Here is a 26,708-nt window from a genome sequence, read left to right as displayed (position 1 = left end):
AACAGTTTTCGGTTGCAAAACATAAAAACGGAGGAAAAAAGGTTGTGTTAAAGTAAACACAAAGACCGATAAAAAGTCGACCTGTTTTTTGTTGCGCAAATTAAGGATACATTGTCCATCGGGACGCGTCCCGAGATCGGTCAGACGTGTGTCGGAGAAGGTTAGGATTATGCAAAGGCACCCCAACCTAGCGGTATTACATAGATGCCTCATCATCCCAGCGGGAGGTGGGGAGGGGTAGCGCAGGAAATTATCCGTTCCCCCTTCATCCGTGATGCATCCTTCCGTACCCGGCTTCCGACGAAACGGACGGACATTATAAAATACTGTGTCAATAAAACTGTTATTTCAGTGAAAGCGTTTGAAAGTGAGCCGCCGGCGACGAACCCACTTTTTCGATGCACCGACCGAAAGGGGGGTAAGTATTGGAAAGGCATTTTATTGGTGCCATTCGTGGCGCGATGCATCCGAAAAACGCTCCCAATACATCGAGCTCATTATCGTAGCATTAACCCGCTTGCGTTGTTGGAGGGTGGCGAGAGAGAGAGAGAGATTTTTTAAAAACATTTAAACCCAGCCATTTACATTTATTTACACTTTTCGCGGTCGATAATAGTGAGGTGGAAATGAAGAGATATCCAATTTAAACAGATATGATTTTACGCCTCGATTTCCGGAAATTCTCACCAGTGAAGGGTTAAAGCAGTACGATTTTCTTAAACCATTCCCTTTGCGGTCACTCGGGTGCACGCACTGCAAGTGGAAACCAGAAAACCGGGCGAGAGTTGTGCCACCGCAAACAGAACAACAGGTACATTGAAGTGTGTTTTACGGTGAAACGAGACGTGCGCGATGCGCAACAACCACACAAGAAGCCCGAGAAACGCGCGAGGGGAAGAAAACGCAGACACAAAATCGAGGTCACCAGCGTTACCGAAAACGAACTTTCGTCGGGTTCCGATGCAAACGGGTTTCCGTAGCGTGGGTTTGCTTTCATCCTGTGACCTACATGTATCTTTTTTATCCGACGCCAATAACAGCGAGTCTGCTGCACAGCATCTCCTTCGTGCATTCTTGAGCGAATATGGCCGAGAAGCTGTTTGCGAAAAAGAGTAACACGCCAATAAAAAAGTATTTTTATTCTCGCCTTGCTCAGTTACTTCCCGAAGCGGGTTTGTCTGAGAATGTTGGCAATGTCACAGGGTTATTTGAAGTTCCTACGTGCACCGTTGCCACACTCTTACAAATGGAATGCGGATGATCGTGCGCAGATCTCGATGAATGAACCGCAAGAAATAGTTCCTGCGAATCATTTCTCCTATTCCCACCGAATGACAAAAGGACTAAACACAAGCAGTCGAAGCGACGAAGATCGATTCGCGATCGGGAATCGTGTGTCCGAAATGAACGCTGCTGGCTTCGGCGGGGTTCATCCACACTCGTGTGGAGACTTGTGCGAGCAATCAGACGACGAACCCCCCGCGAGGAAGCTGATCCGGTGTTGTGTGGCCATTGCGAGGTGGATGTGGTTTGTGTGAGTGTGGTGTTCTTCTCCGCCAATCAACCCCTCTTCCCCAACCGTTTTCAGCCCCCGTCGTTTTGGGGGGTCGATTTGCCCGGTGGCAGCAGCAGCTCGTGTCGTCGATTTTGGGGAAGGGGAAAACGAGCGCGCGCAAGCAAATCTCGTGGCCGCGGCTGTACGCTCGGGCTCAGATACGTTTCAGCAGCGAACCGGTACGGAATCACCTGTCGGAACACGCACACGGCAAAGCGGAAACCTAACGGAACCTGTACGGGGTGCGCGCGCGCGAAAATAAACCCAAAACTAACGAACGCCAAAGTGAACTTACAAGAAAGAACAATTAGATTGCAAAAAAAAAAACACAAAAATCGAAGCAGATTGCAGAAGTTTAATAAAGGCAATACGATCAGCTACGATCACGCACCGAAGTGACTGGAGCAGGCTCGATCGGTACAAGCGGAGGGCAGACCGATTCTGCCAAACAGAACCGAAAAACGCGAGTTGATTCCTTGATCTTTTCCGAACGCTTGGAAGAAACAACATAGAGGAAAGATAACCGAACCCGAACCGGGCCAATGCGGCAATTCTTGAGCGAACAGAGAACACGCCAGAGTGTGTAGTGTAGTTATTTTCGGTGCAAACAAAAAATAAAATAAAATAAAAGAGGAATGGATATACCCAATCCACCCGGAATGGAATGTGCACCATAATCTTAGTTGATGATAATTTCGTAAATTTCCATTCCCGGAAAAGTGGCTCATCGGGTGCGCGAATCGTACAGCGTTGTACATTGATGGGTTTTTGTCCAGCGAAATCCACCGTTGCTCTTCGGCTTCGGTAGCACAGGTTGGGCAGAGGTTGAGAGATAGAGAGAGAAGAAAAATTAAGAAAGAAAACGTAAGTGCAACAAAATGTTCGTGAAATCGACGTGAAGCCGGTGAAATCTGACAAGAAAAACCACCCCTTAAAATATATAAAAAATAAAACCACGCAAATGTGAAACCGTAAGAAAACCACCCTAAAACGGAAACGCAACCCCTGCGCCGTTGCCGTTGCGCGCCCGCAAACAACACCACACAAGCGGATAAATAGAGGCCAACGGTGCCGATAGGTCGCGCGTCGCCATCGCGTAAGGCTTGTGGCCTCCCAAAATTGAAAGCCAACCCCCGAACGCACCGGACGGGAAATGCGCGCAAGTGATGGGCCGTATAATTAAATGGCCGACAGACGAGGAGCGCCAACGGGGGAAAAAAAAAATAGCAAAACGCGAAAGGAGAGTACAGACTCGATGTGCGAGGAATTATTAGCGCCCAAAGGATAGGAAATGCGTTCATCGTTAGCACTTAAAGTTTGACCCGAGTGAAGTTTGGCTTCCTGGTATACATTTTTTCCTAGTTTATACACGACTACATGTCGTTTTTTGGAGGTTTGCGATTCCTTTTCCGGTTGAATTTAACGTGGAGTTTTTCTTCTAAACATCCAAAAGAACCTAAAAGAAACCCGAAGGGAAAGAAGAAAAAAAACTTCCCAAAAATAGTGCAAACTGGTCCCAAAAACCTATCCAGTGCGGTAATAATTTACGAACCCAGCATCGCACCACATATAAGTACATGTGTGTGTGTGGTTGAAATATTTTCCACCACCATGGCCGTTATGATTTATCGAACCGCGCCAACCGGCAACAAACCCATTTTCTTTGGGGTCGAAGGAAAACGAAACATCCCGGAAAACTCGATGGCAACGCTTGGTGTGTTTTGGGGGGGACGCACGGAAACGGCAGTGGGTGGATCGCGATCGGAGTGGCATCGCGGAGTGATAAAACGCTTTTCATTTTCGCCCAATTTCGGTCGCCCGACCGACCGGTGGCCGAGTCGGAAACAGTTTTTGGTCAAAAAGGAAAGCGCTCGTTGGCAGTATCTTTGATTGCTATCGTCGGTTTTTCTCTCCTCTAAAGAAACTGAGGGAAAAAACCCCAAAATTTCAATTTGTCCAACGAGAGACACTCCGCTCACTCGAATATAAGTGTGTGCAATGAAGAGAAATCGGCTCACTTTATAATCATCGTCTTTTTTCCACTCCCCTTTTTCTACACGCCAGCAGCAAACAGTGATTGAAGTTCTTTGCCGGTGTTAAAGTGTTTTCAAATAAGTGACAAGTGTTGACAGAATTGATAAATTGCCGAATTGCAAAATTCAATAATACTCAAGGTGGTTCAGAAAAACAAACAATAAGTCAACAAGTTCATATCTTCGTCGTGCAAACCGGAGAGATTGCTTCGATATCTTGCGTGATCTTGCGACGCTCGCACACCAGAAGGAAAACTCCACAGTGTAAAGCAGCGTTCCTTGCAGCCGGAGTTACCTTCGGGGTGATCGCCTGCCACTTCCACAGCCCACCGGAAAACCAAACCAATCTTACTTAGGCGGACCAACAGCGAGCGAGAGACAGCCGATGATGGTTCTTTGTTGTTTCGGATTAATGCTTTGAACAACAAGTAAGTAGCAGGGTGTCGCTGGTTGTGGGGGAGGGCCACACGCATTCGCTTTTTTTCCTGGGGGAGCTTTTGGGGACGTTAGTGTGCGTTGCTGAGCATCCATCGGCAGCGACTTGTCGGTCTTTTGATTTCTGAACACGCGTAAACCAAGTGTAAACCGTACTCTGTAGTGAACAAATCGGCGGACGACTAAGAAGGTACCGGTCACGGTTGGGTGAGGATAATTAAAGCATCTCCACGATGAGGAATAAAAGTGAAAACGACGCTCCAAAGCCAAAGAAACATGCTTTACGAAAAATTTTCTTCGAGAATATTATTACAAGACCTGTTTCTCTGGTTAAACTTACTTGGCAGATACGACGCGTAAAGGTTATCGGTAAGGGTTCATCTCATTCGAGCCAGTCACCCATCAAAATGGGAGCGTTCAAAATCGCATTATGATCGTTAAATAAAAAGAAAGCTCAAAGTAAAAAAAACACGCCAGCCTACGAAACGTTTTAAACCCCCGTTTAAAACACCCTCCATCTTGGCGACAGCTACTTCGCGTCACTTTCGCGCAAACTTGTCACGACCGGTTGCTTTTTGTCTCGCCAGAATCAGCCAAAGTAGGGAAGTCCTTTTCCCGGATACCTTGTACTCGGAAAAACTTTCATTTTCTATCCCGACCTCCGAATGGGGAAGAAAAGGCAGACAGTTCGTGTGGCCGCGTCGTTGACTAAGTGATTGCGCTGCGCTCATTCAAAGCAGCTGAATGCTCAAAAGAAATAACGTATAGCAAAGAAAGATGGTGTTTTCCTCTTTCTCACCCTGCTCTTGCGCGAAGCATTCACGTAGCGCACCAGTACGAATGGAAAAGCGAACGGTTGTACGAGGGCTGACGTCCAGAGATAGGGTGTCAGATTAGGGTAGGCGAGTTTGTACTACGATTCCGCCGCATCGCCTCGCGTTTGGTTGCATTCGACGGTAGGCAGGTTTACGGTCGGCCAGTCCACTTCCGAGGCGGGCCAGAAACAGCGTCGGGCCATTTATCAGGCACTTGCATGCAGGCTCGACAGGGGCCCGGAACTAGCGCTTAATGGGGGAAATACATACCTTGCAGGATAAACTGGTTTTAGTTGAAATAAACGTTGGCAAAAATGGCATAAAAACTAAACACTAGGGAAAACTAAATAAATTTATTTTGAAATGCATTAAAATAAACAGAATAAAAATAGTTTGTACGAAAAAAAGCATAGCATAACTCTTTTTGCAACTAAAAGATTAAATTATTATGAAATAACAAAGGCTGATGGTTTGAAACTCTATTTAATAATTGCTGCAGCTTGAATAATACTAAGAAAAAACTGACTAGATTAAAAAAAATTGAAAAAACATAGCTATTCCCTTTTTTCAACGAAATGTTAAAATAATGATGCAATAAGACATGCTGATAGTTAAAAAATCTATAATCTAGCCGATCTAGCATTTTTCAAATGAGCAAATAATGAGAGAAAAAATTGATCAATTCCTCAAAACTCTCTTCGATGGTGCAAGCCATTCCTTCCCATTTAAAGCCGGCCCCATGAATTTCCTCCACTAATCAGCTGCAGCTCCGTGTGCCGGTCTATCAGAAGCCAGGTAGGAAATACTTCCACCAGTGGGCCAATTATGGCCACGGGCACCCACTGGGGAAACGGAATCGTCGGCTGCAGGCTGGACTTCCTGCACCCGAGTCAGCCCAACGTGACGTTCGTCGCTTGGTTGTTTTTCGTTCGCTTGTTGCGACGAACGATGCCGTGAAGAGGCCGCTCTTGCACGAGCTTCCATATAAAACTAGGAAGTCCAATGCCAAGGAAAGGAAGTTCGCCTGCGGTGCCTACGAAGAAAAGGCATGGCCAAGAGCAATGGAAGGCGGACCGTGCGCTCTACCGGCTTTCGTGATCGCGATAATGGTCGTAAAATGGTCGACAATGCGCCGAGGGTTGCGGTATGATATGACAAAACGGCGGCCTCCCCACCCTCCTGATGAGGGGGCGGGATGGTGGTGCATCAAATGGGAGCCTCGAAAGCGGAAACAAAAAATGCACCCCCGTACTGCGAGGTCTCTCGTCACGTTTAGCGCTTCGTAGCAGCTCCTTCCTGCGTTGGTGCAGTGTCTTTGAAGCGAAAAATGGAATGCGCATTTTTCTTACCCCGTACCAGACGCACACACACACACACACATGCCACAGCGTGGTGTAAGGCACAGGAAACTTCCATTGGGAGAAAAACAAAGAAAAACCCGTGCCCCGGAGCTGGTCGTTCGAAAGCAAGGGAAAAACACACTCACCCTGTGGCCCTTTTGCATTGACCGGTAACGAAATGGTGGGAAAGGGGGGAAGGGAATCCGAGAGTTTTTTGTAAAAAATGTACAAACCAAAGAGACAACACGCTTGCAGCAGTGACAGCGTCCGGAAAAATGGAACGAAAAACACGGGAAACCCCGACGGATGCTAACGGCGCAAACCTTCCGGACGGTACGGTATGAAAACGGTCAGAAGTAAACTTTTCCCGCTGAAGAAGAAAAGCGTACGGCAAGCAGCGTAGGTTTCACTTTCACCCCGTTACGCTACACAAACCGACACAGTTGCAGACACAGGAAGGAATTTTTCTTGACATAATATATTGTGTAGAAACGTGCGCATTAGATCGGAAGTCGTCCGTCTACTAAATGGATTTCGTTAAGGGTTTGTTTGTCCGTCCGAACCGCTCCAAGCTATTTGATGATGATAGTATAAGGATGTCTGTCAACATTATCTGCCTGTTTCCCAGTCCGAAATGTGCCTTTAAGTTGGAAATCAAACGAGAAACATTATGGTTGCCAAATGCACAAACACTTACGAAAGCATTGGCAGGCAAAGGTGAATGCACCGCTAACAATGGCGATCACTTTTGCACAACCTCGCAAACTGCAGGGTGGAAGGAAAGTGATGCCGACAGAAGGCGCGCTAGCTTACGCAACACGCATCTCGATAAGACTAGCGTTATTTTGCACCGAAATCGGCTGCATTATCCACTTCGAAGGCATCAGGGTGGCCGGCTTATCGAAGAAAAAGGAAGCAAAACCCCATATCGAGCACCGAAAATGCCATTCAAAGTTACACGATGCCGTCCGGGTTGGGCCGGGCACGCGTCAACCGAGCGAGCGGGTTCGTCGCTTGTTGCCACTTCTCATGCAGCTTTCTCATGTAACGGCGCGTATCTCTGAATAATTCATCCATCGTGTTCCATGGCCGCGCGCGAACCGGGAAGCACTCGACGACACCTTTTTCCACTGCCCAAAGGCACTTACCCACACATACACGAACACGTGGGCCGTGCGTGGGCTTTACATTTTACACGAAATAATTAAACCCAACATTAACGATAACGATTGCTTACACGCGGTGAATGCGGGGCGGGTAGGCGATTAAAGCAAAATCCACAAAATATTAAAGAACACGACAAACTAAAGCGAATGGATGCCGGTGCAGGAAGTGAGAAAACAACGCGCCACGGACATTAACACAAACGCCCGGCATGCCCATTTGTGCTGGCCAGCGCGGACAATGTTTGTGGATGGAGAAAGAGAAATTCGGAATTTATTTCACCGGCAAAACGTTTCTGTCTACTACGGCGATAGGGCGCGAAAGGAGTGGCCGGATCGTATCGGTTCGTTTCTAAGCCACGGTTCGAACTTAGTGGCCACCGGTGTTGGAGGGGGTGTGTCTATCTGTGTGTATGTGTCGGTCATCGAAAATGAGACCAGCCAACTACTGCGCAGTATCGTTGGGCAAGAGTTAGGCGACGCATGCTTATCACGTTGCTTCATAATTGGTCACGTCCGGTCCCGCAACATTGTCGACATCGTGTTCGAAAGACAACATTGAAAAAATCCAACTCGATCGTCGCTTGTAACCGCCGCACTGGGGAGGTTTGCTTTCCATCGAAATCGGGTTTGTTTTTCTCTCGCATCGAAACAATCAACAGTGAAGCGAACGGACGTCAAACGGTTTCGTCCGGCTGCGATCTCGTCTTGACGTCGCGTGCAGAACAAACAAATATAGGTCGGGATTAGAAAAGTGGTATGGGTGGGAGAGAAAAGAAAAGCGACACCGCCGAAGTGTGTCGAATGAAAGTGGGAGTGAAAGAATTCCTCCCAAAAACGCACGCAGCGAAAATGGAAGGAGAAAGAACAACCCCCCCGCCGTGGAAGGCAACTTCTCCCCTCATTTCATCTGCTTCTCCAATGCTCGGTTCCATCTGCATGATATGTATGGAGAAATTCCACTCCAACGCTCTCCAACGCCACCGCCGCGCTTACAAACACATTTGGGTCACGCATAAATAAAATATCTCCCCATAACGTCAACCCCGGGCGAATGCTTGAGGATCGAAGAAGAAAGTTGACCATCGCGTCGGGCGTTAGACACCATCACCAATCGGTCGATCCGTTTGGAATAGGATGAGTTGTCCGGGTGGATTGTGGTGACATCCACAACAAGCAAACAACGAAACAGTGATTCGGCACAATGTGCACGAGTGACTGGAACTGTTTTGACACGCTGAAGGCCGAGTCACCTAAAAAGCGAGTGACATGACAGCTACAATACTCATCAGCCCTTTACACTGTTGTAGTAGTGAACTTATATAGTAGTAGCCCATAAAAATGGCTAAAATGTACCCTTTGGGAAGCCTAGTTTTTGCTTAGTATTGGAAACCGTTCGTTTAACAATTTTTTTAACAAAGTTATAACCAAAATTATCTCTTCTAAAAACCTGTACTAAATCAGCCTGGCAGTTAACACGTTCCGTACCGCATCACCCAAATATGGGTGACAGCAGTTTTAGTACAAAAAAGTTTTTGACCCATAAATAAATGAAAATGCAACATAAAAATTATCATAATATTTTATATAAATTTTTGGGAAGGTAAGTTATTGCTTGGCCTTCGAAAACAATTGGTTTAACAAATATTATAAACAAATTGTAATTTGAGAAATTGTACTAAAAATTGTGCTAAAACGCTTGGTACGGAACGTGTTAATGTAACGACAACGCAACGGCAAGACTTGTCAGACTTCTGACGCCTGCTCAAGTGGTTCAAGTGCCGTCTCTGTACCTTGTGTTGGTCATCGATGTTGGATGTTCCGTATTTGTCACGTATGTCGTTGAATCCTTAGGAAAACTTTTAACTTTACGCACCTGGAATGAAAAGTAAAGAAGGGAGAAAAGCGTTAGTAAGAAAATGGTAATCATGAATGTACTTTCGAGAAAAGAAAACAAATTGGAGCTTAAAGTAGGAATGTTTTTCATAACACCTTAAATTATAAAGACATGATGATTATTCCTATCTTCAAGCACGGTGAGATATGTTATAGATAGATGCAAACATACAGCGCAATTATATACAGCGATGTATATCTTCATTGATTTAAGCAACACAAAGCCGCCGATTGGACCTTAGACACCAGATGGCGTATTTTGATCGGAGATAATTAACATAATTTTCCATCGCCCCAGCTCATCTCGTGCAAACCAGTCGACCTTTCTCGCCAACCGGGCGGGCTTCCCTTCGAAACCCTATTGCATAACCGACGTTTTTCGGTCTGCCGCTGGAGGGAATTTCATCAAAAAGGAAACCGATGTCCACTCGGCGTTACGCAATGGGTGGTTTTGACAATAAGCAAAAAAAAAGAACCAAAATCGTCGGCGAATGTTTAAAACATATTTATTTTCCCTACGATTGGGACATCCGATCAAAGCTGGGAAAAAGAAAAAGACCTTCGGCAAGGAACCCAAAGTCCCACTCGAAATTTGCCCAACGTTCGTAGGTTCACCATTGGGCACGCTCGTTTTTCCAGCGGTCGTGAAGAAATATCGAAGCTTGACCGATCGCGGCGCAATGGCGATGATGGGTGCAGAGACACACCAATCGGAACGTTTTGCGGTCAATTTCTTTGCTCCAAATTCCACCGCGGACACGAGCAATTTTGGTACACGTCTGTGTTTCAAAACTGTACCAACCACACTCCCAGTGACGGCGGGCCATTGGCAGGCAATGATCAATTAGAAATTGGAAGTCTTTCCCAAAACTATCGCCCCGGCCAAATGTTCCGATTGCAATCATGCCAGAGTGATTGCTGCACTTTGCGTTCGATACGGCCATTTCGAGACGATTTGGAGGTGTTTTTCGTTTTCTTTCAGCAAAATCTCTCACATTAGCATGGCTCACACGGGCCGACAGGCGCCAAAGGAGTCTATGAAACTCGAGCTACCGCCTTCCCACTCCGCCTCCTTATTTTCGAGATCGTTAATGAAAGTGAAAATGGCTACAATTTTCCACCCGCAACAAGCTCGTTCATGGGCAACGAAACTTACTCCAGCCGGCTTGGAAACGGAAAGTGTCAGAAACACACGAGCAACAGGGGCATTTCCGGCAGATAGTTTGACCAAATAAATACCCGAAAGTGAGCATGTTGTTTCACGTTGCCATACGCGATTTCTGCAGACTCTCTTATTGATGCGATAGCGCGAAGTTGAAGGTGAGATACAGTTTTTTTTCCTTTAAATTGAGCCGCTTCAGAATATAAACGTTTAACGTGGGCAACTTTTCAAGTTAAGAAAAACGGTACCACACGCGCCTCAATAGATAAACACGATGACTGCCAAGCGTTTTTAGCAGACTTTTTTAGTACAATCTTTTTTAATAAAATTTGTTTCTAACAATTAATCATCCAACGATTTTTGAAGCCTAAGCAATACCTTAGCTTCCCAAAGAGTTGATATTAAATATTACTATAATTTTTATCTCATTTTCATTTATTTATGGGTCAAAAACATTTTAGAACTGATTTCTGCTGTCACCCACTTTTGGGTGACATGGCAGTCAACGTGTTAAAAGAATTGATAGCCTGTTTAAGGATAAACAGTTGCTCGCATTAGATGAAATGAATATGAACAATATGAAAACTCTTTTGCACCAAAGGAATGTTAAAATTGAAATAGAAAATAGTCAATCCAACCTAACCTCCCGAAGCAAGTATTGCCACGTTTGAACAATTTTATACTTTTGCTACGTTTATCCGTATAACATAAACCATGAAACAATATATGAAATACCCATTTTATTCAGCACGTTATAAAGGTCTTGCTAAAGAGCGGCGTTGTTTTATATTTTTATGTTGTTAAAAAACGAGCAAATTACCATTATTCGGCATTCTTTTTTCCGAGCCAAAACCGGCGCAATTGCCTTTCTAATGGGCCGCTCTCTTCCATGATCGCACGATAAACACGTGTGGTGCATGGTGAGCAGGCGATCGAATAATTGAACCCCAAATCGGCCGATCGATCGGTGCGAACGAAATGAGTCGCTGCGCGATCGATTGATAAAACGATACGGCGCAGAGTTCGAAAGCAGATGGTTTGCACGCATGCACGCACGCACGCACGCACACTTTGTTGCTGCACGATGGAATGTGAAAGTGTTTACGAGGAACGGTGGTGTGTGGTTTACGTGCGGTATGAGATGTTTGGTTCCGATTTTCTTCGCCTTGCCCCAAGACGACGCCGGCCAGACCAGTTTCACTCTCTGTTTTCGCTGTGGAGCCGAGAGGGCGGGGGGTTGGGAAGGGGAGGGAAAAACTAAACAACGGTGTCCAAATATTCCAAACCGACGCCATTTCCTTCAAGCGGAGTCGCCAGCAGACGCAGCGGAAGAGCTGGTGGAAGCGAATACGAACGCCGATTGACCGATCGTTACTTTCAGCACGACAACCTTCTTCCGCAAGCGGGAACCACCCGGCACCGATTGGGTCTCGTCATAGCTGCGGCTTCGGGGGGAGAGGGAAAACCCGATCGACGACCGAAGTGCGCACCCGGGTTCCCGGAAGCCGTCACGATCGCTCCCCAACCGCCGCCGGACCGGGAGTTGCGACCCGGCCACCCGACGGAGCGCCTCGATGAGCAGCAGCATCCACCCGGCCCGGGGGCAGGAGGTGCTGGAGGAGCTGGAGGAGGAGGAGGAGGAGCAGCAGCAGTCGGCGGGCCGGGGTCCCCGCTGAGCGTCTCGCCGATCACCAGCTACCTGCGGCGGGCCGCGGCCGCCGCCGTTCCCCGCCGACGCACCAAAGCCAAGGTTCGCTACGGGCCGTTGCTGCCCATTCTAGCCCTTAGTGGCGCTACGCCTGCCAGCTCATGCACTTCCGGGATCCGCGGGGACTACCGAGTGAGTGGTGCTTGCGCCAAGGGTGTGCGTGTGTGTGTTTGGGTGTGTTGGGGTTTGTGAGTGTGTCTGCACAGACGTTTGCTTTTTTGGTGTGATGGGTGTTTTTCCTTGCTTCCTATATATCCTGTGTGTTTGCTGTTTTCTTATACGCTGATTTGCTAGCTCTAGACCATATAACGGTTTTGGGATACTAGGGCTTATTTTTCACCGGTACTATGAACATTGACGGAATGGAGATGGAACAACCCTCTTCAGAAGAGCATTTTCGATAGTTCCTTCAATGTTAGTACATGTTTGCAAGGATTTACATACACTAATACCAAAGTTTTTCAATGTACTAAGAACCTAAGTCACAAGTTCTGAATAAGTTTACTGAATGACAAATCGCATGCTTCATTCTCAGATGCTGCATTCGGACTTGATAAAGAATGAAAAAGCATCAGAGCATCTTCAGATGAAAACCTCGTTGGGTCATCAGAAACTCTTAACTTCGTTTCGATCGTTTAGAACTCCCTAAAAAGATGGCCCTCTCGTTTGGCACATTAGGGATAATTGCTTATCGTGCATCAGGGATAACGAAACAACACTCTTCCCTCCTTGGTAAGGAATCCATGTTGATTTTGTTACTTAAAGTTCTCAAACACGCAACTCCAAAAGGAGGGCGATGCAAAGGAACTTGGTTTTATATTGCTGAAGTTGTGGGATGACCCAGCTATACCCCAACTTGTTGTTTCGGGTTCGCGGGTTCTCAGTTCGCCAATCATGGGCTTGTACAGGCTAATCTAACGACAATAACGATGTTAGGCACCATGCACACAGGCAGCCAAACATGGCGACTGGCTGGCGACCAAAATCAAGGAACGCTACGGGCTGCTGCTCCTCATTCTAGCTGAGAGATTTTGAGCAGTTTTCTCTACAAAGTTTCCTATGAATACTGTTGACAGTTGGCAGTCCCTTAAGTACGTTGAATAATAAGTCGGATCTTACATAGTGCCACTTTTGAGATTACGGTCACTGCCATGTATATGATATGATGATAACTCCTGTTCGTTCCTGAAGGACTACAAATAAACTGCCGCAGAACACCAATACTGCGCGTAGACCTTACGCTTGTCACAATGTCACAAAGCAAAACAAGATTTTGATAGAACCGAAATTGAGTGTCAATTCAAATAAAAGGATTGATCGAATCATACACGCTAAAACAGGCTGGATGAGAGGATTACACGATATATATGTATATATATAAGACCAAAAGAGAATCCAGAAAGCAAGCATGTTGGTACACGACCTACACAGCCCCAGAGAAAAACCAACGATTTAGGATGAACGTACAGCATACGATGGGGCTAACAATAGCGATACGCCACTTTGTAGTAAAGAATCCATGCCGATTTTATTACTTAAACTTCACTAGCTCTCTCATCTGTTTGGGCGCTGCCAAAAGGAGGACGTCGCTTCAGGCAAAGTAACATGCTGTTGGGGGTGCAGAAGTTGTGCGGTGTACTAATTAACCCTTACGCGGGGTCTGACTCGCGACGGCGGCAGCGCAACGGGCTTTCAGTTCATCGCTCATGGGTTTGGATAGGTCGATCACCTCCTTCTGGCCGGTGGTCGGGTTGGTAAGAGTGGCCGTCGCCGCGCGTCCCTTGGCAGCGGCGATCATGCGCGGTACCGATACGCACAGGCAGCTGGTGTAGTCCTTGCAGGTGAGCTGCCGGGTGTAGGGAGCTGACTGGGCGGAGGCGAACGCAGCCAGGCAGGCGACGATCAGGAAGGCGAAGCAGAACAGCTTACTCATCGTGTCGGTGTGTTTTGGCAAGTCGGATTGTAGTCGGGATGTCCAGGAACTGAATGAATGTTCGATCCGACGACGGTGTACATTTTATACAACTCAACCGGCACACAACATCTTTCGAATTGAACGAAAGTACGTCACTAGCGCAGTATAGACCGGCAGAGGAACAGCGCTAAGGATTGTCCGGAAATGATGATGATTGTGCGCACGAAGTTGGTACTTCCCAACGCATTTCTATGCGGTTGATTGTTTTTCGTCAGTTTTTAAAGAAACTCGTGCGTAAGCCGCTAGAGCGACATGAATAACAAGTATTGAAGCTGTTTCCTAGGTGGAGGTAGAATTACACCAGGCAACAACGAACTGCTCTTTGATGACTTAGTCTACACAGTGAAGAATCTGCCAAAATGTTTTGCGCTATACATGAATCTACCTCAAAAACCCCTCTGTCTATGTGTAGTGTGCTAAAAATGCAGTCCAATTCTAATGAATGAAGTGAAACAGTCCTGGAGAGTTATCACACAACTCTATTGAAGAAAAAGGTTTTTCCTAACCGGAACTTCTTCACGACTTTGAAGTCCCCTATGGCCAAAGATCTAGTAAGTCAAGATGCAGGGTATAAAACGAACGCCTGGCCACGGCATTGCACTTAAGTCGTCTTCGGAACACACACAGGTCAGCCTCGCGCTTCGTACCTCGCCGTACTCTGAACCAAGCACGCAACGTTCGTTACTTCTACTAAACCCCTACAATGACTAAGTTCATCTGCATCGTGCTGGCACTGGTCTGCCTTGGCGCAGTCACCGTACACGGACAGTACACGACCGACGTGAAGTGCACCACCCTATCCGAGTGCATCTGCAAGCTGCCGAAGATCATCGGAGCGGTCGCAGGACGGAAGGCCTCGGCCACCATCCGCAACCCGGTCAACGGCCAGACGTACACGCTGGATCTGTCCAAGCCGTCGCAGGCCGTTGCCGACTACTGCGCCCAGCTGCAGCGCGGCCAAACCCCGCAGGCACTGCCCTTCGCGCCGCCCGTGAACGGAAACAAACTTGCCCGTAAGCATCCGACGGATGTTGGTACTACTTGAAGAACATTATATTTCATTTCGTATAAACTTTACAGAGGTTCAAGCGCTCCTGGCCGCTCGTGGAATCAAAGGTTAACGAGTCCATCGAACAACCGCTACCGAAACCAACCGCTACGAACCTACGGAAATGTATTAGCAAGCACGTCCTAACATCACTGACATAGTCAGAACATCGACTAGCTTATAATAACGAGTAAACAATAAAACTCCATTGGCATGGATTTCACAAAAAAAAAATAGATTCGTTTCACTGGCATATGAAGTTGTCTATGTAGGCTACAGGTGTGCAAGAAACTCTATTAAAGCCATATATCGAGCATTGGATATTTGGATCTGATACATAGGCGGGAAATGTTCATAAATTCCTTTTCGCATCCAAGACATGCTCGTTTTTACATGACTTTAAAATCTGGTTTTATGAACCAGTAGTTACTTTTCTTTTAACCGCTACTGCAAGTGCTTCGGCAATAAAACCATCATCGCAAATGTCATCAACTCCTCGGGCCCCTTTCCCGCTCTGTCCGCTCGTATAGCTCAATATAACCTTTTACCGCCACTTTTACTTTCATTTTCCGATACGTTAATTAAACGTGACCATTAACTAATCGTTCCGGTGGCCACCGGCCACCACGAACCACGGTCGTCCGTTTTCGAAGAGAGTAAAAGTTAAGGAAACATGGGGCAGCAAAACAGGGAAACATAACGCAGAGGAGGGGAGAGCAAAGTAAAATAACTATGTTTGCACCAGACCTTGGGTCCGTCCGACATGAAGCTTTTCCCTCCTCGTAAAAAAAGAGGAGGGAGAAGAAAACGGGAGCCTGCCCGAGCGACCCGCACAGGGAGGTATAATATAACGCTGGCATGTGGTCATGAAACCACTGAAACCGAGAGAGACCACGCTTTGGTGAGTGTTTCCTTATTGACATTGAATGGTAAACACGGCACCATCGGCCGTGCGTGGGGCCTGAATTTTCCTGTGCTAGAGCTGGAGTGAAACTGCATGCGCGTGTGTATGTTTAAAAACTTAAAACCACACTCACACGCGCCCTAGGGCAGAGATGCCTCGCCAGCGTTGCAGAAGGAATTGAGAAAAGCTTTATCCACGATCATTTACGGGCTAAAGAAGTGCCGTTTGTGGTTTCGAGGTCCCGACCGTACACACGCCAAGTAACCTGTTGTTTATGGTAGGCAACTCGAGGTCCCCCTCTAAATTTTCCAGCCCAATGAGCAATTTGGGACGATTTTTCACCTTTGCAGGACGTTGGGGCTAAATCTTGCATCGCAAGGCTAGCAACTCGAAACGAAAATAATACAGTCGAACTTGAAATACTCTCCGATAATATATCACTGGTTAGGGAATGCCATAAGTATCAAGTAAAGCCAAAAAGACTCATGCCAGAGAAGGAATTTGATAAGGAGTTTTAAGGTACAAAACGGAATCCGGGAAGTAAGGATGTATGTACTCGTTCTTCACAGAGACACAGATAAATCAACGTTTAAGGTTTTGATGGAGATAAATAACGACTCGCAACGTTTTGGTAACTGATCGATTCCAATTTTATTACTTCAACTTCACATGCTCGCTCATCATCGGCAGAAGCTTAGTCACTGCCAACAGGCAGAAGAACGTGTCGTTAGAGCATTGAAGTTTTGAGTTGAATCAATCAACCCGATATAGGACTCCTGGTTATAGGGGGCTGCGTAGTGCGTTGCGTCTGAGCGGAGGCGAGCGCTGCCAGGCTGGTGAGAAGCAGGAAAGCGAAACGGAACAGCTTGCTCATGGTGGTGGTGTTCGTTGACAACTTGGACTGATGTTGCGATGCCCAGGAACTGAGTGTATATTATACCATCCCCTATGATTCGAACTACTTATATGCCCAGCAGGACCACATAGTTGCCTGTGGTCTGAATTGAACTACCGATTGAACTTCAAATCGAATCATTGTGCTAATGATGGGGAGAGTCCGATGAGGCTATATAGCGAACTAAAATAATCCATTATTCACGAAATTATCTCCCCTGAAGTAAACAAACTTTCAATGAGACAAGTCTGTTAATAATGAATTCTATCAACTCACGAAGGAAGTGAAAAGGCGATAGTGAGTTAGTACTAAATTCTATTGCGAACCCGGATCTTCCTTGGAACATTTAAAGTGTTCATTATCTTTCCCAAACGAAATGAAAAAGGTAACACTGAGACTTTATTTTAAAAAACCTTATCTAGTTTAGGCACACTAGGTGTAGTTAAGGATAAATGGCTACTGTTGTTTCGGACTTCTGAATTAGAGTTGTTCTTCTGAATAGAACAAAGAGATATTAGATGAACAGCACTTCAAATCCCATCTATAACTTTAGCTTTACAATAGAGACCTACATTCAAGGATCGTCCGTGGATTGGTAGTTGGAAGAAAGACAATAATTGAGTCGTCAACTGTGACGCAAATGTTGAATGTTTAAGCTTGTTTGCATCCGCTACTGTCCCGTCACAATGAAGATGTTCAACTCCAATGGAAGAACTTGTTAGGGTCTCCTCTATAATGACCTCAATTCCTGTGATATTTAACGGAAAAAAAACCCCTCAGCTGTTCCGCCACGAGCCGTTCAAGTTCATCCCAAGCATTCTCTACGATTAACAAAATACAACAATCATCATCATCACCATCATCATCAACCACGTGCCACCCGGCCAGTGTTTTATCACGTAACGCACAACAACCTTCGGTCGCTGAGATGATGGTCAGCCGAGCGGTAATCAGCACCATCAGCATCACGAGCATATGAGGCCGCAGACGCACCCCGGGGGGAGATTGCTGCTTTAGGGAGCTAGTTGGTTGTTTCGTTTCGTTTGAGTTTCTCTGGGGGGCTTGGTGTTCTTCTTCGCTTGGAGTTTTGTCGAGTGGCAAAGAAACAGTTAGTCCTAATGGGATTACGATTACTGGCGGGTAATTACGATCGCCACCGGGAACATGAATAACCTGAAGCCCGGACTCGAGCGTCGCCGCTATCAGACCCCCCTCCCTTTAAGGGAATCTTCTGGTATCTCGCGGACGCGCGTGGTAGACGTCCCGGGACCTGCGCTGGTTCTTCCTGCCCCTACTGATTGGTGTATTTCGTGTGCTATACAAGCGTTATACTAACTTTCTCTGTCTTTCTTTTCTTTTTTCTGTTCTCTCCTCTCCTCTCGCCTCACCCCACCCACCCCTAGAGCTTCAATAAAATGGGCCAGGAGAAATCTCTGCCCTCCAGATGTACCTCCGCACATGACTACCACCATCACCACCATCATCACCACCATCACCATCACCACACGAGCTCGTCGACTTCCTCCACGACCTCGTCCGCCGTACCGTCCCGCTCGCCGTCCACCGCCTCGACGACCTCGTCCGCCTCGTCCGCATCGGCCGCCTCCTCGTACAAGAGCGTCGAGCGGCAGACGAAGTACCTCAACGAGCATCTCTACATCAAGTCGTACCTGGACATCGAGGAGGAGGACCGCAACGCAAAGCTGCTGTTCCAGAAGGTGCGCCCCGGCGGTATCCGCAACTACACGCCGAAGATACTGTCCGAGAACCCGAAGCAGGATCTCGACGTCTGGATCTAGGCACCCCGGGTTGGTGCCGGGGAATCGAGAGGGAGCGAGAGAGTTACAGAAACCCGAAGCTACAGAGTCCGCGCGTGACTCCAGGGGCCATCCTCGGTGAAGCGCTCTTCTCCAGGCGTACCTTAGCTTCCACCCATTCCATCCTAGCCGCCCGATAGCAGAATCCCTACCGACCCGCACGCGTGCAATGGCTCTTGGACTCGCTTCCGTAGCGGCAGTAGCTGGAGGACTTGCGCACACGCCAATCGCACTGCTCACACTCATACCACTTTTAGCTGTAGGAGTCAATTACTATAGATACCAAAGTGTGGACCCGGAGACGAACCCAACCGACCAGGAAACGGTGAGTAGTACCCATCCCCATGCGTGGCAGCTCCCGACTCCCAGATTACTCTGCTGACACTCTGCTCTGCTCGCTTGTTCTTGTTCCCAGCTGAGGCGATACTATGACTTTGTCGTCATCGGGGCCGGTTCGGCCGGAGCCGTGGTGGCATCGCGGCTGTCCGAGATCGGCGACTGGTCGGTGCTGCTGCTCGAGGCCGGCGGCGACGAGAACGAGGTGACGGACGTGCCGTCGCTGGCCGGCTACCTGCAGCTGACCGAGTACGACTGGAAGTACCAGACGACGCCGTCGGCCGACCGGCGCTACTGCCAGGCGATGATCGGCGACCGGTGCAACTGGCCGCGCGGCAAGGTGATGGGCGGCTCGTCGGTGCTGAACGCGATGGTGTACGTGCGCGGGAACCGGCGCGACTACGACGCGTGGCTCGAGGCGGGCAACACCGGCTGGGGCTACGACAGCGTGCTGCCGTACTTCGTCAAATCCGAGGACAACCGGAACCCGTACATGGCGCGCTCGCCGTACCACGGCGTCGGCGGCTACCTGACGGTGCAGGAGGCGCCCTGGCGGACGCCGCTCTCGGTGGCGTTCGTGCGCGCCGGCGAGGAGATGGGCTACCCGAACCGGGACATCAACGGGGCGGAGCAGACCGGCTTCATGCTGCTGCAGGCGACGATACGGCGCGGCAGCCGGTGCAGCACCTCGAAGGCGTTCCTGCGGCCCGTGCGGCTGCGCAAGAATCTTCACATTGCCATGCACGCCCACGTCACCCGGATCCTGTTCGACGAGCAGAACCGCGCGTACGGCGTCGAGTTCGTGCGCCACCAGAAGCGCCAGTACGTGTTCGCGCGCAAGGAGATCGTGCTGTCGGCCGGGGCGCTCAACACGCCGCAGATCCTGATGCTGAGCGGTGTCGGACCGGCGGACCATCTGGCCGAGGTGGGCATTCCGGTGCGCTCGGACCTGCCCGTTGGCGACAACCTGCAGGACCATGTCGGGCTCGGCGGGATGACGTTCCTCGTCGACCAGCCGGTCACGGTGAAGACGTCGCGCTACAGCTCCGTGCCGGTCGCGCTGGAGTACTTCCTCAACGAGCGTGGGCCGATGACGTTCCCGGGCATCGAGGGGGTCGCCTTCGTCAACACCAAGTACGCGGACCCGTCCGGCAAGTGGCCCGACATCCAGTTCCACTTCGGCCCGAGCTCGGTCAACTCGGACGGCGGGCAGAACATCCGCAAGATCCTGAACCTGCGCGACGGCTTCTACAACACCGTGTACAAGCCGATCCAGAACGCGGAAACCTGGACCATCCTGCCGCTGCTGCTGCGCCCGAAGAGCACCGGGTGGGTGCGGCTGCGCTCCCGCAACCCCTTCGTGCCGCCCTCGATCGAGCCGAACTACTTCGCGCACGAGGAGGATGTGCGCGTGCTGGTCGAGGGCATCAAGATCGCGATCAACGTGTCGTACACGCCCGCCTTCCAGCGGTTCAACTCGCGCCCGCACGCCATCCCGCTGCCCGGCTGCCGCCACCTGCCCTTCATGTCCGACGAGTACTGGGCGTGCACGATCAAGCAGTTCACCTTCACTATCTACCATCCGGCCGGCACGGCCAAGATGGGCCCCAGCTGGGACCCGGGGGCGGTCGTCGACCCGCGGCTGCGCGTGTACGGCGTGTCCGGGCTGCGGGTCGTCGACGCCAGCATCATGCCGACGATCATCAGCGGCAACCCGAACGCGCCGGTCATCATGATCGGCGAGAAGGCGGCCGACATGATCAAGGAGGACTGGGGCCGGCTGGTGGGCTGGACGGCCGCCGGAGGGGAGGGCAAAAAGTGACCGCCCCAAACCCTCGCCTCCCATGGCCGCGTACCTCGGACGGTGGTTTCACATACCTCGAGCTAGTCATATAATCGATACACATTCGATGCTGCCGATCTGCGGCGTCACGGGGCCGACGGGAGAGGGCGAGGGAAGCCCAGCCGGAAGCGGTGCGCAGGGGGGACATGGTGTTGTCGTGTTTCGCATGCTGTAACATATGTGTTCTGTATAGTAGGTAGTAGTGCTACCGTCAAGGACAAACACCGCCGAAACCGGGAATGGCGTTCCCGGGGAGTGGCGGACGGGGCGGGGCGGTACATCAACGAGAGTGATTGTGTGTGAACGCAAAAAATGTGAAGTTTTTTGTTTTAGAAAAATTTTTACAATTTCCTTTGGAGCAACAACCGACAAACAGGCAAGGAAGAGGAAAAAAGAAGAAAACAGGCCCGCAGTACTCCAGCACTAGAGAGTAGATATAATTGTAGCTCGTTCATAAGCAGTAGCCAATTGTGTGTGCGTGTGTGTGTGTGTGTGTGTGTGTTTGTGTTAATCCAAATGGATTGTTGTTGTAAAAATAAAAAAATATGTGTGGATGAGTTGTGTATATTACGGAGACAAAAAAAAATAAAAGAACAAACAGGCGATAGGAAACATAACGGGGGGAACAACCAGCAAATAAAACAATCAAACATTCATGAGTGTCGACATCGGAGCATTCGTTCTTGTGTACAATGGAAAACGTTACCAATAAATAAAAATGGAGTGGATATAATGAACACTATTAATTCCTTCAATCGATCTTACGAAACGACTGAACACACAATCCGAAAAGAAATGAATACAAAGAAGATAATTTTTGAATGAAAAAAATATACCAAATTTATATTGCACACCGCCCAGAGTAACCACTTGCACAGGGCCACCGAAAATGAAAGCGTGATTAGACGCACGATCTAGATTGAATGTAGGCTAAAAGCATCCGCTACATATCAACGCTTGCCTCATTTCCGTAAGGAATGTGCGCACGTGTTTTAGTACAGTTTTTCTTCCTCCCGGCCTGCTTTGCGCACGTACCTTATTTGGCATGGCTAGGCGTAGTTCATTAGACATTCTACGCGGCAGGTTTCGTATTTGTGTGTGTGTTTGTGCATCTATGCTCAGCATTACCGATCACCGATGACGGAAATTTCAGTCTAGCAGATTTGCCTACGCAGCATAGATGAAGACACATTTTACCAAAGAAAGTTATTTAAATTTATTTCAGAGTAAAACTGTCAGATCAAATATCGTAACATATTTCCCAATTTATGTCCGGCAATCGACAAGTTATGTGGGGCACAATATGTTGTGTATTTTGTATTGCCATTTTTTAAAGTAAGTTCATCAGTGTGCGAAAAAATAAACACTTTCCTTTTTCCTAAATAATTGGCTAGTCGACGTTCTAACTTTTTAATACATTCAGATCAAACACGCCTTGAAGTATGCAAAAGAATAAAAGAACTATTTTAACAACATGCGCCTCAAGGTATGCAATATAGTATAACAGTAAACAGCTTCTCGTTTGTTTGACGAACAGTTTCAAATCAAACTTTAATGAAAAAAACCGTACCGAAATTACAGTGTTTTCTCAATGTTTACAATCAGTATTTCAGTGCAACAATATCAGATCAAAATATTAAAAAAGGTCAAAATTTAAAACTAGGGGATACACACTTCTGATCAGCCACCCTTTCTCAAATGCAGTGAAACCTCACATAATTTTTTTTTTCATAACTTTCAGCAACTACACACCATTTCCGAGCGCGGTCAAAGGATCCTAAACGATGAAAATGAAAGGATAAAAGCATTTTAGATGCCAAATCCCTGCCAATGTCAGTTGTACTACTGTAGGTTATTCAATCGTTTTGGTAGTTTTTTTGGGTTAACATATTTTTTAAACTTTATTTTATCAAATGTTAATTCTTAACTAAGGATGTAAATGTTTTCTTATGTTTAAAAAGGGATCTGAGTTGAGCGAACTGCAGTCTCATATAAAGTTGAAAAGGGATAAACTAAAATAGTATTTTGCATTGAATTGAATTGTCATTTGTTATTATCAATAATTGATATAATTTACAAGCAAAAAATGTTTGTATACAGTACACCCATCCTGATGTTAATCATCCCTATTTCCATTCACGCCACAACAACAATCCATTGTGAGGAAAGTCACGTCACCTTCCATCTGCTACCGGAGTCATCGACTGTGGTTAAAGTTACCCATGTACCATACATTATTATTGTAACACCCTTCAAGGTTACCGCCGGCCGGGGCCCAGGGATAGCCAGCGCCGAGGTGTGTGCAATCGTACGCAAGCATGTGTCCGGTTCCGAGCGAACCCGCGATCGCATAATCCGATGCAAACAATTGCATAAGGGACCGTTGCCGGCGTACGTGAACAATGTCACACCGACGGACCGGGCACGTCAAGTGGGTCTGGCCGACATCCTGCCGAAGTGGAACAAGGGACCGAAAAAAAAGGTACGAGGAAATAAAACCGCAACACATCAACCATCATCCGAACTGCCGATTTTTAAACCCTCCCCAACACGTTCCTCCTTTACCGCCGGCTTTGACTGACGTTTGAATTAGCAATAGAAACTACTTTGGGCACATTTGGATCCGCAGCGCCAAGACGCACTCCGAGCGTCGGTCGTCCGTGGTGCGATTGAAATGGAAACGATAGGTGAAAAGCGCTCGCCCCACGGGGGTACTTGGTAATAAGACCTCTTGCATAAGCCGGAATATAAAAGGCCGATTTCTAATACGGGAGTGTTCCGGAAAGATTGGACTATCCTGGGGAAAACGTGCACATGGAATGCCGCAATGAATATAATCAAATTATAGTACAGCAGGGAACTGACAAGAACCATTTGAGGAGTGTTATGCAAGGAAGTAACACACAACTGTTAACGAACAAGCTTTCCGCATATGTGTCGAAATCTTTAATAGCTATCTGGTAAAATGCATCAATCATTTTATAAGAGTATTGGGATTTGTTAGAGAACAACCCAAAGATAAGATATTTTGAATCAAACATTGGAAAACACTCTAAAAATTAATAAAATTGAATAAAGCATAGTACATCAATTTTCACGAAACATACTAAGCATACAAACAAATTTATTTCAAATAAGGATAAAATCTATGCATCGCGTACCATGTAAGTATTGACGCTGATATGTTAATAATAAAAACTAGCGTTTGTTTGCATGCTGAATCGCTGACAAAACGTAAACAAATCGCTAACGATCCCCTAAACAGCCTTCACATTTCGCATAATAATGTAAAATATTTCAAGCTCCAATTATTGTTTTGCTCCACCACACGCTAGCCACAAGCAAGCGACGAGTTTTTGTACGGCCCGGGATTGAAACATTAATAAAACAGCACCCTGTGTCGATGATTGGCGCCAAACGGTGGGTCGAAACGAGGTTCGATAACGAATTACTTTTGCAATGCTCACGATGCGAAAAACAGATTTCAAAATTATTGCAAACAATTGATGATTAACAAAACATAACGCCTCAAAAAAAGAACGAAAGGTTATGAAAAAAGGTCGATCATAATAGATGGCGTGTGCTAACTGTTTTGCTTATCTATCAACAACAAATCAACACCTTATTCAAAGAGTAAACAATTTATACATTTCAATTTTGTTTTCATACAAACTAAATATAAAACAGGCGTTGCAAATCGAATATGAATAAAGCATATAGAGGATACAAAAATAATATTATGTTTTTGCATAGTTGAGCGGATATTAATTTCAAAATTGATAGCAATTTTAAAGGAAAAATTCGTATTACTGATAGAAAAACTTGAGATGTTAAAAGAAGAAACAGTAGAACAGTAATTACCACAATAATTAATACCACAAATCTAGAACAGTTTAGAAAAAGGAAAAATAATACTATTGTGCTTTGAGAAAAAATAATTGTTTCTCCGTTTTTTGTTAATTATTTTTACCGCCTCATTTCCGGATGATTTTCCCCAAGCAGCTCTACAGAAAAATAACAAGGAACAAAGGGAACGCGAGGATAATTCCTTACATTACTAATCAGGCATCCCATCGTCCTCGCCAATCGTCACTACGCAAAGCAATCCACCGCGTCATTAACGGCGTGTGCGCGAATTAATTATTCCGCTTGATTATTACCGCATCGGCACACTCGAACTCAAATATCTATGATTAAACCGTTAATACAATCCGCCACTGTCACCCCGTGTGCGTACAAACCCGCGCAACCCGCACGCACTTCGGGCAATTAGCACGAGCGTCCGATTTTCCGGTCAGATCGGAAAAGGGTAAAAAAAGGCCTAACCTTGCGAGAGCAGACCAACGGCTAGCTGGTTACTAATGAAAGCACCCTCGGTTGCGGAGGGGTAGGATTAGGCACCCTGGCACCGGGTGGGGCCGTGTAATGTTTATGCTCTACACTACCCCTCGTGTTCCATTCGGCAGCCCATAAACCCACGACGGCAAATGCGTGTTTGGCGTCGCGCGGGAAGCGGGACCGTTTTGTGCGGTGGTATTTCTGGTTGCATTATGCAAATAAGTCCCCTGGGTGCCCCCCACGTGATCCTGGGAGCCCTCTCTCTCACTCACCGGCGAGCACGTGCTCGTTTGCTATTACCAGCGCGCTACGCTCTGTCTTCAGTGTGACCAATGCTTTTATCACCCGGTTGCGTACGTGCGCCAACGCACGCCACACAAAGTGCAATCCCTTTTCCGCGAACAGGCGCGGTTTCGGACTTTAGATAAAAACAAAACGCTCCGCTAACCAAACGGAACCTATTGACTTACATTCCCAACCGCACGTGAATGTTTCGCTCGAGCAGCAGAAATGACTCCTGCCAGCCCTATCTCATCCGACGCTTCTAAACGCTTGGGAAAGCAGCCGATAACAGCCGCCGGGAGATACCCCAAACTGACCGGCATCCAGCAACCGCACAACCGAGAGCGAGAGTGAACATCGCCGTAGACGTAATCGCGTCTTCCTGCGATACCCCCGATCGCACTCTTAAAGGCGTCTTGGGTTAAGCGGCGCACCAGAAGGCGGGCCCGCTCGCGCGTAATCACAGACACAGGCCGCCCATGCAATGGTCACTAGTGAGGGGCATAAACCTAAGAAGAAGAAGAAAAAGACGGTGGAAACCCCAGTGTTCGCAAGCGGCAGCTAGGTTAGGAGTCCACCGGTTACGTGCCAGCCACCAGAGTCGGCCGCTTTTCGGAGTCCAACCGTCCAGCACGGCCGTGGTCGGGCGGGGTTGTATCGTGCCGGTTCCACTAGGTGCGACCGACGGCCAGGTCGACCATCGATCGGAGGATCGCGCATGCGAAACACATTGCGTCACAACCGAAACGTCCAGTAGGTTGTTGGAGGATGCAGTCGAGAGCGAGGAGCATGTTTGTATGCAGCTCCAGCGTTAGCGCACGTCGGGGATGCGCGACTGCAGCGCACGGATAAACCCACGCAAAGAAATGTTTCCCCCAACCCCTTCCCGCGGTTGATAATGTTTTGAAAATCATTTATGATAATGGGCACTTTCTTCATCCGACGGAGTTAGCCGAGATGGTTCCCTTCACGATGTAACACAACGCGCGATCGGTGGATGTTGCAATTCGGAACGAAATGCATCGCGAAATGCATCATCATCCGAGCTGATGCGGATGGGTGGGAGGAGCGACGAGCGGCCCGGCAAAACGATCGTTAAATTATCGCTATCACTCAGCAACGCGTTTCCCACAATCAACGTCACGCACGCCCACAATTGTAAG

The 26,708-nt window shown here is 47.7% G+C and overlaps 5 protein-coding genes across 6 annotated transcripts in view; 4 read left to right on the top strand and 1 right to left on the bottom strand.

Annotated features, from left to right (window-relative positions):
* The window catches only part of LOC131259874 (glucose dehydrogenase [FAD, quinone]), a 42,054-nt gene extending 28,922 nt beyond the window's left edge, over nt 1-13,132 (top strand). Inside the window, exons 4-5 of the mRNA XM_058261481.1 lie at nt 11,781-12,239; nt 12,992-13,132. Of these exons, the coding sequence (XP_058117464.1) occupies nt 11,781-12,239; nt 12,992-13,132 (600 nt within the window). The remainder of the gene's footprint in view (nt 1-11,780; nt 12,240-12,991) is intronic.
* Nucleotides 1-26,708, bottom strand: part of LOC131258994 (flotillin-2) — a 192,981-nt gene that overhangs the window by 97,886 nt on the left and 68,387 nt on the right. The window lies entirely within an intron of this gene.
* LOC131258997 (uncharacterized) lies at nt 14,786-15,203 on the top strand. Its single transcript, XM_058260405.1, has 2 exons — nt 14,786-15,095; nt 15,163-15,203. Exons 1-2 carry the CDS (start codon nt 14,786-14,788, stop codon nt 15,201-15,203), a joined length of 351 nt encoding a protein of 116 aa, XP_058116388.1.
* LOC131258996 (knob-associated histidine-rich protein) lies at nt 18,345-18,728 on the top strand. Its single transcript, XM_058260404.1, has one exon. It carries the CDS (start codon nt 18,345-18,347, stop codon nt 18,726-18,728), a length of 384 nt encoding a protein of 127 aa, XP_058116387.1.
* On the top strand, nt 18,916-20,904 carry LOC131259818 (glucose dehydrogenase [FAD, quinone]). Its single transcript, XM_058261410.1, has 2 exons — nt 18,916-19,071; nt 19,162-20,904. The coding sequence occupies exons 1-2, from the start codon at nt 18,916-18,918 to the stop codon at nt 20,902-20,904; spliced, it is 1,899 nt and encodes a 632-aa protein (XP_058117393.1).

Source organism: Anopheles coustani, chromosome 3 (assembly GCF_943734705.1).
Source record: "Anopheles coustani chromosome 3, idAnoCousDA_361_x.2, whole genome shotgun sequence".
NCBI lineage: Eukaryota > Metazoa > Arthropoda > Insecta > Diptera > Culicidae > Anopheles > Anopheles coustani.
This window is presented reverse-complemented; position numbering and strand designations above follow the sequence as displayed.

Excerpts from the sequence above, each read along its gene's own strand:
- LOC131258997 (XM_058260405.1), top strand. The coding sequence starts at position 14,786 with ATGACTAAGTTCATCTGCATCGTGCTGGCACTGGTCTGCCTTGGCGCA. Across the intron at positions 15,096-15,162 it reads GAACGGAAACAAACTTGCCC|AGGTTCAAGCGCTCCTGGCC; the intron begins GTAAGCATCCGA and ends TAAACTTTACAG.
- LOC131258996 (XM_058260404.1), top strand. The coding sequence starts at position 18,345 with ATGGGCCAGGAGAAATCTCTGCCCTCCAGATGTACCTCCGCACATGAC.
- LOC131259818 (XM_058261410.1), top strand. The coding sequence starts at position 18,916 with ATGGCTCTTGGACTCGCTTCCGTAGCGGCAGTAGCTGGAGGACTTGCG. Across the intron at positions 19,072-19,161 it reads ACCCAACCGACCAGGAAACG|CTGAGGCGATACTATGACTT; the intron begins GTGAGTAGTACC and ends TCTTGTTCCCAG.